General features: G+C 34.4%; 1 protein-coding gene across 3 annotated transcripts in view; it reads right to left on the minus strand.

The window, feature by feature from the left end:
• Positions 1-12469, minus strand: part of Ankib1 (ankyrin repeat and IBR domain containing 1) — a 139397-nt gene that overhangs the window by 35374 nt on the left and 91554 nt on the right. For all 3 annotated transcript variants that reach the window (XM_047559952.1, XM_047559951.1, XM_047559950.1), the window contains exons 8-9: positions 12293-12437; positions 10561-10727 (exon numbers count right to left, since the gene is read on the minus strand). In XM_047559952.1, coding sequence (XP_047415908.1) covers positions 10561-10727; positions 12293-12437 — 312 coding nt within the window. The remainder of the gene's footprint in view (positions 1-10560; positions 10728-12292; positions 12438-12469) is intronic.

Consider the following 12469-nt stretch of genomic DNA (forward strand, 5'->3'; position numbering starts at 1 on the left):
GACTTCTTCTATTTCATTACTTGAAATTGATCTATTTAAATTGTGTATGTCCTCCTCATTCAGTTTAGGCAATTCATATGTCTCTAGAAACCTGCTGATGTCTTCGAAATTTTCTATTTTGTTAGAGATTTCAAAATAGCTTCTAATTACATTTTGTATTTCAATTGTGTCTGTTGTGATATTTCCTTGTTCATTCCGAATTTTAGTAATTTGGGTTTTCTCTCTTCTCTGTGTTAGTGTGGCTAAGGGTTTATCAATTTTGTTTATTTTTTAAAAGAACCAACTATTTATTTTGTCAATTTTTTCTATTGTTTCTTTTGTTTCAATTTTGTTGATTTCAGCCCCGATTTTAACTATTTCCTGTCTTCTACTACTTTTGGTGTTGCTCTGTTCTTCTTTTTCTAGGGCTTTGAGCTGTAGTGTTAGGTCATTTATTTGTTGATTTTTTCTTCTTTTATTGAATGCGCTCCATGAAATAAATTTTCCTCTAAGTACTGCTTTCATAGTGTCCCAGAGATTTTAATATGATGTGTCTTTGTTCTTGTTTACTTATAAGAATTTTTTTATTTCCCTCCTGATGTCTTCTGTTGTCCATTCATCATATAATAGTGTATTATTTAATCTCCAGGTATTGGAGAAGTTTGTTTTTCACTCTTTCATTTATTTCTAATTTCAATCTATTATGATCTGATAGAATACAAGGTAGTGTCTCTATCTTCTTGTATTTGCTGACATTAGCTTTGTGGCATAATATATGGTCTATTTTAGAGAAGGATTCATGTGCTGCTGAGAAGCAAGTGTATTCGTTCTTTGTTGGATGGTATATTCTATAAATGTCCGTTAAGTCTAACTTATTGATTGTGTTATTGAGATCTATGGTTTCTTTGTTCAATTTTTGTTTGGAAGATCTATCCAGTGGTGAGAGAGGCGTGTTAAAATCACCTAGTTTTATTGTATTATGGTCTATTTGGTTTCTGAAATTGAGAAGGATTTGTTTGACATACATGGATGAGCCACTGTTTGGGGCATAGATGTTTATGATTGTTATGTCTTGCTGATTTATGCTTCCCTTAAGCAGTATGAAATGTCCTTCTTTATCCCTTCTGACTAACTTTGGCGTGAAGTCCACATTATCTGAAATGAGGATGGATACCCCAGCTTTTTTGCTGAGTCCATGTGCATGGTATGTTTTTCCCTATCCTGTCACCTTTAGTCTATGGGTATCTCTTTCTATGAGGTGAGTCTCTTGCAGGCAACATATTGTTGGATCTTTCTTTTTAATCCAATCTGCCAGTCTATGTCTTTTGATTGATGAGTTCAGGTCATTAATATTCAGGTTTATTATTGAGATATGATTTGTATGATTTGTATTCCCGGTCATTTGGCTCTTATTTTTTTTTTTTTTTTTTGACACAACTTGGTTTGTCCTTTATTTGACAATTCCTTTAGGATAGTTCCTCCCTTTGCTGATTTGCTTCTTTGTTTTTCATCTCTTCCTCATGGAATATTTTGCTGAGAATGTTCTGTAATGCTGGCTTTCTTTTTGTAAATTCTTTTAGCTTTTGTTTATCATGGAAGGATTTTATTTTATCGTCAAATCTGAAGGTAAGCTTTGCTGGGTATAAGATTCTTGGTCGGCATCCATTTTCTTTCAGGGTTTGAAAAATGTTGTTCCAGGCCCTTCTAGCTTTTAGGGTCTGGATTGAAAAATCTGCTGATATCCGTATTGGTTTCCCCCTGAATGTAATTTGGTTCTTTTCTCTCACAATCTTTAAAATTCTGTCTTTATTTTGTATGTTAGGTATTTTCATTATAATGTGGCTTGGTGTGGGTCTGTTGTAATTTTGTGTATTTGGAGTCCTATAAGCCTCTTGTACTTGATTTTCCATTTCATTCTTCAGATTTGGGAAATTTTCTGCTATTATTTCATTGAATAGATTGTTCATTCCTTTGGTTTGTTTCTCTAAGCCTTCCTCAATCCCAATAATTCTTAAATTTGCCCTTTTCATGATATCCCATAATTCTCGGAGATTGTTCATGATTTCTTACCATCTTCTCTGTTTGGTCAACTTTGTTTTCAAGGTTAAATATTTTGTCTTCAATGTCTGAGGTTCTGTCTTTCAGGTGTTCTATCCTATTGGTTATGCTTTCTATGGAGTTCTTAATTTGGTTTATTGTTTCCTTCATTTCAAGGATTTCTGTTTTGTTTTTTTTCAATATCTATAACTCTTTATTAAAATTATCTTTTGCTTCCTGTATTTGCTCTTTTAACTGTCGATTGGTACAATCATTCAATGCCTGCATTTGCTCTTTCATCTCCTCATTCAATGCCTGCATTTGCTCTTTCATCTCATCGTTTGCTTCCCTGATCATTTTAATTATGTACATTCTGAACTCCCTTTCTGTCATTTCTTCTGCCATGCTGTTATTGGATTTTATTGATGTAACATCTTTATTTGTTTGGGGCATTTTCTTCCCTTGTTTTCTCATATTGTTCAGGTATCAGTGGATCACTGAGATATTGCAGATTTCCTCTATTGACTTATAGTGTCCCTGAAGATTTCTAGTATATCCCCTCTTAGCCTTCAGTAGCCTGACTTCTTGGAGGAAGTTGATAATGCGGTGCTTCACAAGGAAGCTGCCTCTCTAGGGGTGGTGGCCTTCAGGAGGGGTATATTCCCTGCTAGTGGGCAGAGGTGCCTCCACTTGTTGACCAATGGTCATCCAAAGGGGAACTAGGCTGCGGGCTGAGGCAAGGCCTGTTTGGGCCTGTGTCTCTGGTTTTACCGTCCTTGTGGGAAAACCTCACCCAGCAAGGAAGATTTACCTGGTGGGGAGGTCTCGCTGGTCAGTTCCCTTCCTAGAGGTTCCCCTCAATCTACAACTACTTCCTGGGCTGGGAAGCCTTCCTCTGCAACATTCCCAGGGGCCCGGACCTACCTCCTGGGCCTGGGAGCCTTGCCCTGTGCAGAAGAGTCTCCTTAGGCTGTCCCTCCTCAGAGAAGCTGCCTGCAGTCCTGGAACCTTTGCTCTGCCCCTCAGCTTGTCTCTGTGCGCTCTTCCACCAAGAAGCCACCTAGGTCCTGGGACCCTGCTCTGCACCTAATCGCCTGGCTGTGCGGCCCCTCCTCTGAGCAGCCACCCGGAGCCCTGGTGCAGCTGCTCCGAGTCCAAGCAACCCGCCGCACTCCTCCTCCTCTGGGTAGCCGCCTGGTGTTCAGGTGCAGTTGCTCCGAATCCAAGCAACTCGCCACACGCCTTAAAGTCTTTATGAATTGCTTTAATTCAATATGATGCTGTATTGTATGATGATATCATCATCAACATCAACATCATTTTAAATAAACATCTTATTTGTAAGGGTTGTTGGCTAAGACATACCAACTAAGAGGTAACATTTCACTGTATTAAGAATGTACTAATTCTAGTTTATACTCTTTAGGATTTAAAAAAAATTTTTTTTTAGTTGTTGATGAACCTTTTTTTAATTAATTTATTTATATGTGCTGCTGAGAATTGAACCCAGTGCCTCACACATGGTAGGCAAGTGCCCTACCACTGAGCTACAACCCCCATCCCTAGGATGTTCTTCTAATACACTAGAAATGAAGTTTTGCAAATATTGGAACTGTTGTATACTACTGGTAGAAATATAAGTGCTGATTTAGCTAGTTGCTATGAAAAACAGTTTGGTGATTCCTTATAAAATTAAACATAAAATTACCACATGAGTCAATAATTCTATATACAGGTATATATATCTTAACTGAAAAGAAAGACTCAGATGAGACTGCAACAATGTTCACAGCAGCATACAATATCCAAAATGTGGAAACAACCAAAGTTTGTCCGTCCATTGATGGATATACTAACTGAGTTGTAGATACATACAATGGAATACTATTCATTCCATAAAAAGGAATATTCTGGTGTGGGCATCGTATCTTAATTGTAGTGCTGCCTGCCTAGCATGCTTGAAGCCCTGAATTTGATCTCCAGTACTGAAAGAAAAAAAAAAAAAAGAATGATATCTTGATATCCTGACACATGTTAAAACATGTGTGAACCTTCATTTTACTAAGTGAAATAAGTCAGACATAAAAAGATAAAACTGTAGAGTTCCACTTATATCTGGAGTAGGCTAATTCACAGATAGAGCAAGTAGGATGGTGATTATCAGTGGCTGGGTCGGGGAAGATGAGGAATTACTGCTTACTGGTCAGAGTCTCTGCTTGGGATCATGAAAAAGCTCTAAAAATGGATGGGGTGATTATTGCATTGTGAATGCAATTAATGCCACTGAAGTGCATACTTAAAAATAAATGGTTTTCTTTTAGCACTAATTATCTTGAAAGGGTAATTTAATTTACTTACTTTCCTAACTTATCTGTTAACATGACATCTGGGAAATTTTTCTATATAGAGCTCCTAGTAACTTAGTGGTAACTTAACAGATATTCAAAGAATATTAAGTTTTTTAAAAATTGAGATGGATATATTTTATTCATTTAAGTCCATATAAAAATCAACTCTGTTTTCCATAAAATGGAAATCTGTAATAAGTGCAAATTGTCTTTTGGCACACATACTAGCAATGCAGGAGTAAGAAATGATAAGAAATGATGCCACAGTTCTAGGAACAGTGTTTCTACATAGTGCTTGAGAAGACATACAGGAATGCAGAATCTACATTTCTCACGAGTCATTAAAAAGGAAAAAGTCTATTTTGTTCATTATAGATTGATAAAGCTAAGAAAAAAAATAAGTCTTGAGATACAAAGTTTTCTTATACATCTGTAATATCTAAAACCAACAAATGAAGACAATGAAAATAAATTATCCCACTATGGATTAAAGAGCAATTTATTAATTTTTTCCTCCTAGAAGACTCAATACTAGTCACTGGTTCTGGTTCTGTCAGAACATTTTCTGACTGAAAAAAAAAAGGGAAAAAATCTCAATGCTATAAATAAATTCTTTTGAGAAACCAGTGCTTTGTCGAAAGGCCAAAACTGCTTGGCTCTCTGAAACTGTGTGTATTAGATAGCAACAGATTTTCCTTTCCAGATTCTCACAGGAGGACACAGACTGGCAGTGTCCTCAAGTGCTAGACCAATCCTTGGGAATGCTAGGATCTCTTGGGAGGGTTACAGTTTCTATTAGTTTCCAACGTAATATTAAGAGTAAGAATAAAAGGGAAAAGCTTATAAATAAAGAGGACACTGCAGCAATGACTGAAAATTAGAAAGATAGCCAGAGTTTGCCATTAAATAGTTAACTACCTTTGAGCACTAACACATCTAGGAAAATAAGCTCAGACTTCTCTAAAATACTGTAATAACTGCTACCAGACATAATAGGTGATTGACAATCTAGATTACAAATGTAATTCAGCAGAAACTAGAAAGCTAAGTTCCTGAAGACAGTTTTTATCAATGATGATGACCAGTATTCTGAAAGACCTGGTACCTGTTTTTAAACTGTATCTCTTAAGTTAAGTAAAATGTGTATAGGGAAGAAAATTTGCCATCTAGGGAACTAAATCTTAACTACAGACATCAACCAAGTCTTCAAGAAAAGAAAGCGTCTTGGTAGAAGATTACAAAGAAAAAAGTAGTTGCCTAATCTCAAATCTTCAACCCCATCCACATATGGCAGGATGGTTAACAGAAGACCAAAAGATCAACAGATGGATCTTCCCTTGAAAATGTGTCAATATACTCAACTGTTGGCTGGGAAATACAGGGCCTTCAAAGTGCTTTGGGAAAGAAAATATCTACTACAAGTTTCAACTTTCATCATTTGATGGAAGAAATTCCTACCAATAAGTTGGCAATTCTAGTTTAATATCAGTTTAGAACTTAATAATCAATATTGTAAATTCAGTTAGAAATTCTCATTTTTAGAATTACTCCCTTTAGTTAACATTTTTGAATCTACCTGGCAATGTTCTAAATTTATAATTGCTTATACCAACTCTTAGAAATTGGTTTATTCCCATTTTAAATGCACAGAGGGGTCCAGTAATCTGCTAAAGGTCATACAGGTTCAATAAATAAACTAAAATTTGAAGCTAAATGTTTGGTTCTGGAACTCTTCAAGTTGGCTGTGTCATATAAGATGATGATGTCTATTTTATTACTGCAATACAAAAGAGGATGCTTGTTTATCACCAAGTCACATAGCTAGGTAGTGGTAGAGTTAAGTTTCAGAAGTAGGTTTTATGTGTCCTAAAATATCAGTCTGTGCTCTACTGAAATTTGATAAATTGAACTCTCGGGCAGCATTTATTTAGTTATATTACTCTGTATAGAATATATATGATGTTTAAACAAGGTCTTATGATTGAACTTTCAAATAAAGCAAATAATGTTTTTATTTCTGGGCTGTAAAGAGCTGAGGAGTCTTCTGCTAGTTGGCAAGACTGTGATTCTTAAATAGCTAGATGCTACTGACCTGAAACAATCTCTTTACCCCGTAATTTGAGTCAATTAAGCTAAGGGTCTGAGATTGATTTTGCAAGAGATGACAATGTACAACTATTAGATTCACAAATAAGGATAACTTAATCTGTTTTCCCCAAGGGACTCTTGGAGAGTCTCTTTACCTGTGAAGTCCATGCAAAGGCAGATAAAGCATGAAACTACTGCTTTAACTCAGTCAAAATTCATGATCCTAACAAGGGAGTGTTATCAAAATTCTTTTATGACTTTGGATGAAATTTGAATGAATTGACAATTTTAATGCAAAGATATTCACTTTTGGAGTTTTCCCTGAATACTTGACAAATCTGCACACTGTACTCTGATTCACAGGAAACTCAAGAGGGCTAAAACCTGATACTGCTGTTCCTACCCAGTGCATTACTATGATTCAAACCTTTCTATCAGAGGTTTAAATTTGTTTCCTGATGTTTCTGACATTATTTTGAAGGCTGCATTGCACAGTTCCAGTACCTAAATGGGCTGGGTGATAAATTAAGAGCTCAACCATATTATTATTTAGAATATTCCTGCCAGTTAATGGGCAAATAACTCTAAAATATGTTTAACTGTCTATGGGGTTTATAAGAGGAATTCTAAGTATGTTTTAGTTTCCAATGGGGATAGTACTGTTTAAAAGACCAGAGAATATTCTAAAGCAATAGAGGAGAGAAATGACCCACTATCCCGGTTAAACTTGAGCTTTTCTCTGGACAGACAAGAATTTGGTTACCAAGAAATACTTTAGACAACCAATCTTTTAAAGTGTTGTCTAAGAGAAGAGAGACTTTGTGTAGTTCAGAGGGCAGAGAAGTTAAACAGTAGCATATTCTACTTATTACAAAAACAAACGGGGAAAAGATCATTGGCTCAAGTCAAAGTCCATCCAGGTTTTGAATACTGTCTGAAAATCATTTTGTCCGGATCAGAAAAACTCCAATTTAAAGGCTAGGAGGAAAAAGAATCCTACATTTAGTTACAGAGGGCGGAGAACTTGTTGGTGAATAAGCTATCCTGTGGTGGGAAGGGAAATGCCTTCCATCACTTCTCTCCCAATAACACATATATTCAATTCAGACATCACTTGGGCATGGCTCAACTGATTCAGTCACATGGAGCTATTAAGAAGAAAAAATTGTTATTGCCATTTTGTGGTTTTTGTAATCATCTTAAAAAAAACATTTCTGAGCATTCTGAGGAAAGCAAAGGAGCAAGAGCAGAGTCATACGCCTTTATTTTGTAAAGATCTATTGCAGAGTTGCCTTTGCAAAAGAGTTGGCTTCTCACTGAAATATGAGATAAAGGCAGCATAAAACATGACCATTTCTATTTATAATTTCTGATTATAGTTAGAGCTCTTATATGAATAAGAGTAAGAGGTTAAGAATGTAAAAGCACAAACAGCTTACACTAAAACAAAAGTTAAAAAAAGGGTTGTAAATTAATGCCTAGAGAGGTGAAGAAGGCAATATACAAATCCTACAGAATCTATCTCATGATCTTATAGCTTAATGAATATCAAAACTGAAAGGCAACAAGATTAAAGTTGAAGAACTTAAATCAGACTTTATCCTTTATACAACCTATTTTTATCTCATTCAAGTTCCTTCAGGTGCTGTGTCCAGAAAATGATGATTCTATTTGCAAAGATCTCTACTACCCTTATGAATAGGAGGAAGAGCAAATAAATGGCAAACATGACCTTAGTCCATGTACTCATTCTCAGATCCTTTTAACTGGGATGAAATTCAAAGCAGGGCCTGAGATCCTGGCACACAGTCTCTAGTATTTGAATAAAACCAACTTCATATTTTAGGGTGAGAGAAAAGACTAAGCTGATATATTTCTCCAAATGTTGGTCAAGATATTTAGTTTATAGCATTTTACACATACACCCACACCCACACCCACCCACACATACGGAGTTTTAAAAGTATGACTTACTTGGGTAGGTGTACTTATCTTGAGTCAAATCAAACTTATTACTTGGACAATACAAAGATAATAAGAAAATGAGAAAGTAAAAGCTAAACTATAATGAAAACTAGTAAAAGCTAGACCACAGAAACCACAGAGCTTAAGGCAATGCTAATCATAAATTTTTCTTTTTCCTTCAAGACCTTTTCTCTGATCTCAGCAAATGCTATCTTTTTATCTTCTAGACATTTAACGATTTTTTTCCTTTGTAGTATTCTCCAACTAATCCTTTAAAACCCAACTTTTTTTCTCCAACAAGGATTCCTCTATGAACAAGAGAACTCCTCAAATGATTTTTGCGATAATTCTTCTCACTTTTCCCCATGATTGTATAAAATCAGTACCAGTTTAGAGGCATAGGATGCATATAAATGTGCCTGAAGGCACTAGAGTTTGATTTTCTCAAGAAACCTAATACTGGCTGAGAAGAGAAAGTTCCTTTATTACTTTAGTATTCTTACTTTCAGTAAAATAGGTTCATATTCATCTAAATTCCCTTTATTGGCTAACAAAGTTCCTGTGAATTTAATGCCCATCTTATTCTATAGTTTCACCCTATATCTCATGGTAGGTTAGTGAGGGAGTTAGTAAACTAATCATGAATAATAAAAATGCAAAACTTTAAAGATTTAAAATTTTTCTTTTAAATATTTTGAAAAACTACTTTGGGGCATATGGATATAAAATATTATTCAGCATTTTGTTGCTAATATTTTACTTGCTTAGACTGATTTAGCTGTGAAAATAGTAAAGATGAAAGTTTTCTTTTCATTAATCACTATATCCAAGCACCTAGTGTAAGGGTCAGCAAAATTTTTCTGTAAAGGGCTAAAGAATAAATATTTGAGGTTTTGTTGGTCATATAGTCTGTTCTAATTACACAAGTCTGCTGTCATGGCCCCAAAGCAAATCTATACAATACATAAATAAACTGGTATGAAAGTGTGTGACTGTGTTCCAACAAAACTTCATTTTCAAAGACAGGTATGGATGCTAGTTTGCTGACCCTGACCTAGAGGTTGGTATTATACATAGGCTGGTAGATCAATAAGTATTTTTAGCTCATGATGATGAGAAGGGAAATAAAGAGACTTGCCAGTGTGGGAATAATTATATAACTATACCTTTTTACTATCCAGCAGTGCTATGATTAGCTTTTGGTTTCTGATAAGTATAAAAGTAAAGATAAGAGTTTTACATCCATTAATAGTATATTCATGCATATGTGATAATTTTAGACATAAGCAAAAACCAGATCAAATATTATTTCTTTTTCTGATTATTCAATTAAGTAAAACAAAATAGTTAATTGGATTTACTCTGAATAAAGTAGAATGCTGATGGCTGACAAAGTCAAATGAGCAAATAGTTATGTATCTTTTCCATTGTTAATTCAGCATCAATTTATCCTTACTTATCAGGTAATAGAAACTAAAAAAAAACCACAAGAAACAAAAAGGCTGTAGTCACTGGTTCTTAACTAGGACTATACATTAGAAAGATCAAGACCTTTTTCTTTCTTTCCTTTCCTTTCCTTTCCCCTCCCTCCCCTTCCTTCCTTCCTTTCTTTCTTTCTTTGGAGCCCCACTCAAAAAACTATTAAATCAAACTTTTACTTGTCATGGCTGATGATAAAAATCTAGAAAGGACCCCTTAGCAATTCTGGGCATAAGCTGGTTAAGAATCACTGCTGAAGACATATGTTAAGAAGAAAAGTTAAACTGTAAACATTTTCTAATCTATGGTTAGCAATGGGCTTTGGAATCAAACACAATTGGGTTCAAATCCCTTTCCCACCATTCCTAGCTATATAACCCTGGGAAACATCTCTGTGCTTGAATTTCCTTATCTGTAAAATGAACATAATATCAGCATTCAACTCAGAGCTTCACTGGAAGACTCTCACATTTAAAAATATTTGACATAGTGCCTGGCATAATCAACACATGATAAATATCAACATTACTATTTATTACACATTTTTTAAATTAATAAGAATAATATCAAGTACACTGCAATATAAAGGCCTGATTCGAGAAAGAACATCTCTTTAAAAACTTATAGAGGTGAAAAGGCTGATGTCATCTTGTCATGTACTAACCAGCAGAAGAGATGTCCTTTCCCACAATCCACAGCTGGAGCTCTCAGCAATGGGAAACTGAGTGTATCAGATCCAGAAGTATTTGACCCTTGTTTTGTTAGTCTGACTGCTCTTTCACAGCCTGCAGTAGGACACCACTTAATGGCAGGATTATTTTCAACAAAGGCCTGTTTAAACAGTAATGAAAAAAAAAAAAAAGAAAAAGACAGAAAATATTTTAACTCTAAATTCTAATAACATAGGGTGCACCTGCACAGTAATTTATTTATTTATTTATTTTATGTGGTGCTGGCATTGAACCCAGGGCCCCACATGTGCTAGGCAAGCATTCTACCACTGAGCCACAACCCCAACCCCACACAGTAATTTAAAGCAAAAAAAAAAAAAAAAAAAAAAAAAAAAAAAAAAAAAAAAAAAAAACCAGAATGAAATAAAATACATGGAGTCATTAGTCTCCAAAATATTTAAAACAGCATTAGAAAGCATTGAAAAACACTTAAGAAAAAATGACAATTACCTTAGTAACAACTTGACTTAAAAAAATTGTTTTCTTTAATCTAAAAACCAGGTAAGTGAAGATAAAGTAAAACTGCAATTATTTACACAGAAAATGTGTAATTTAAAAACGTTTTCTCATCCAATGTGCCACTTTTCTGATAAAATATAAGTAGAATCTTGGATATAATTACTGGTTGTATTAGAACAGTTAATTTCTTAATGGCACCTTAATAATACATAAAAATCTATTTATGATGATGCTTTTTATGTTAAAAAAGCAGGACTTCTTTTTTTAAAAGTCCTTATATGATGGTTTAGTCTAAGAAAAATCTACACAAAGCAATTAAAATTTAACTTTTAAATTCCACAAAAAAAGAGAGTAACCTGCATGTACTTCTGAATAACTCCAAAATAAAAATAAAAATGGGGGGAAAAAAAGATAAAATGCTATAATTTATTATATAAAACTATTGCTGGGAATTAAAAAAAATATGTTTCCAAGTTAAAAATTCTAAATATTTATTTTAAAGTATTTTATTACTATTTCTAAATTTCTATTTCTAAATATTTATTTTAAGGAACATAAAACATTTTCAAAAATTAAAAAAAAAAATTAAAGCATGTACCATCTGCTTTGAACATCATCTTGGTCAATTAATTATAAAAGTATAATATGCAAATCAGTAAATACCTCTGAGCTATAACTTACTTTTCTGGTAAACTACTATGCAAGCCTTTCACTTTAAAATTATTTGTTCTAATTAGTTATACATGACAGCAGAATGCATTTTGATTCACTATACACAAATGGAGCATGACTTTTCATTTCTCTGGTTATACACAATGCAGAGTTACCCCATTCATGCAATTGTGCATGTACATAGGGTAATAACGTCCATCTCATTCAATCACCCTTCCCAGGCCCCTCCCCACATCCTCTCCTCACCCTCCTCTTTGCCCAATTCAAAGTTTCTCTATTCTTCCCTTGTTGTACTTCCCTGCTCCCATTATGGATCAACATCCACTTATCAGAGGAAACATTTGGCCTTGGGTTTTTTGGGACTGCCAGCCTTTCATTTTTATCTTATAAAATAATGCTTTGGCTTAAAACTTTAATGCCAAGATTCCTTTATGCAATTTTCTGAGAAACAGAGAGACCATTATTCTATATTTTCAAAATATAGGCTTAATAAAACTGAAATTATGTAAATCAGATAAATAATTGGCAGCATACCTTAATATCAAATTGTAGGTATCGTTTGTCCATCTCCTTAGAAACTACGCTTTCTATGATGTCCACAGGTACAAGTTGAAAGCAATCATATGCAGGGCAGAAAATGTTGTGAGCTTCACCCTCCTGAATTTTCAGATTCAAAAACCTGTTAAAGTGGGCAATTGATAGAAAAAGGGG

This window comes from Sciurus carolinensis, chromosome 8, assembly GCF_902686445.1.
Source record: "Sciurus carolinensis chromosome 8, mSciCar1.2, whole genome shotgun sequence".
Taxonomy (NCBI): domain Eukaryota; kingdom Metazoa; phylum Chordata; class Mammalia; order Rodentia; family Sciuridae; genus Sciurus; species Sciurus carolinensis.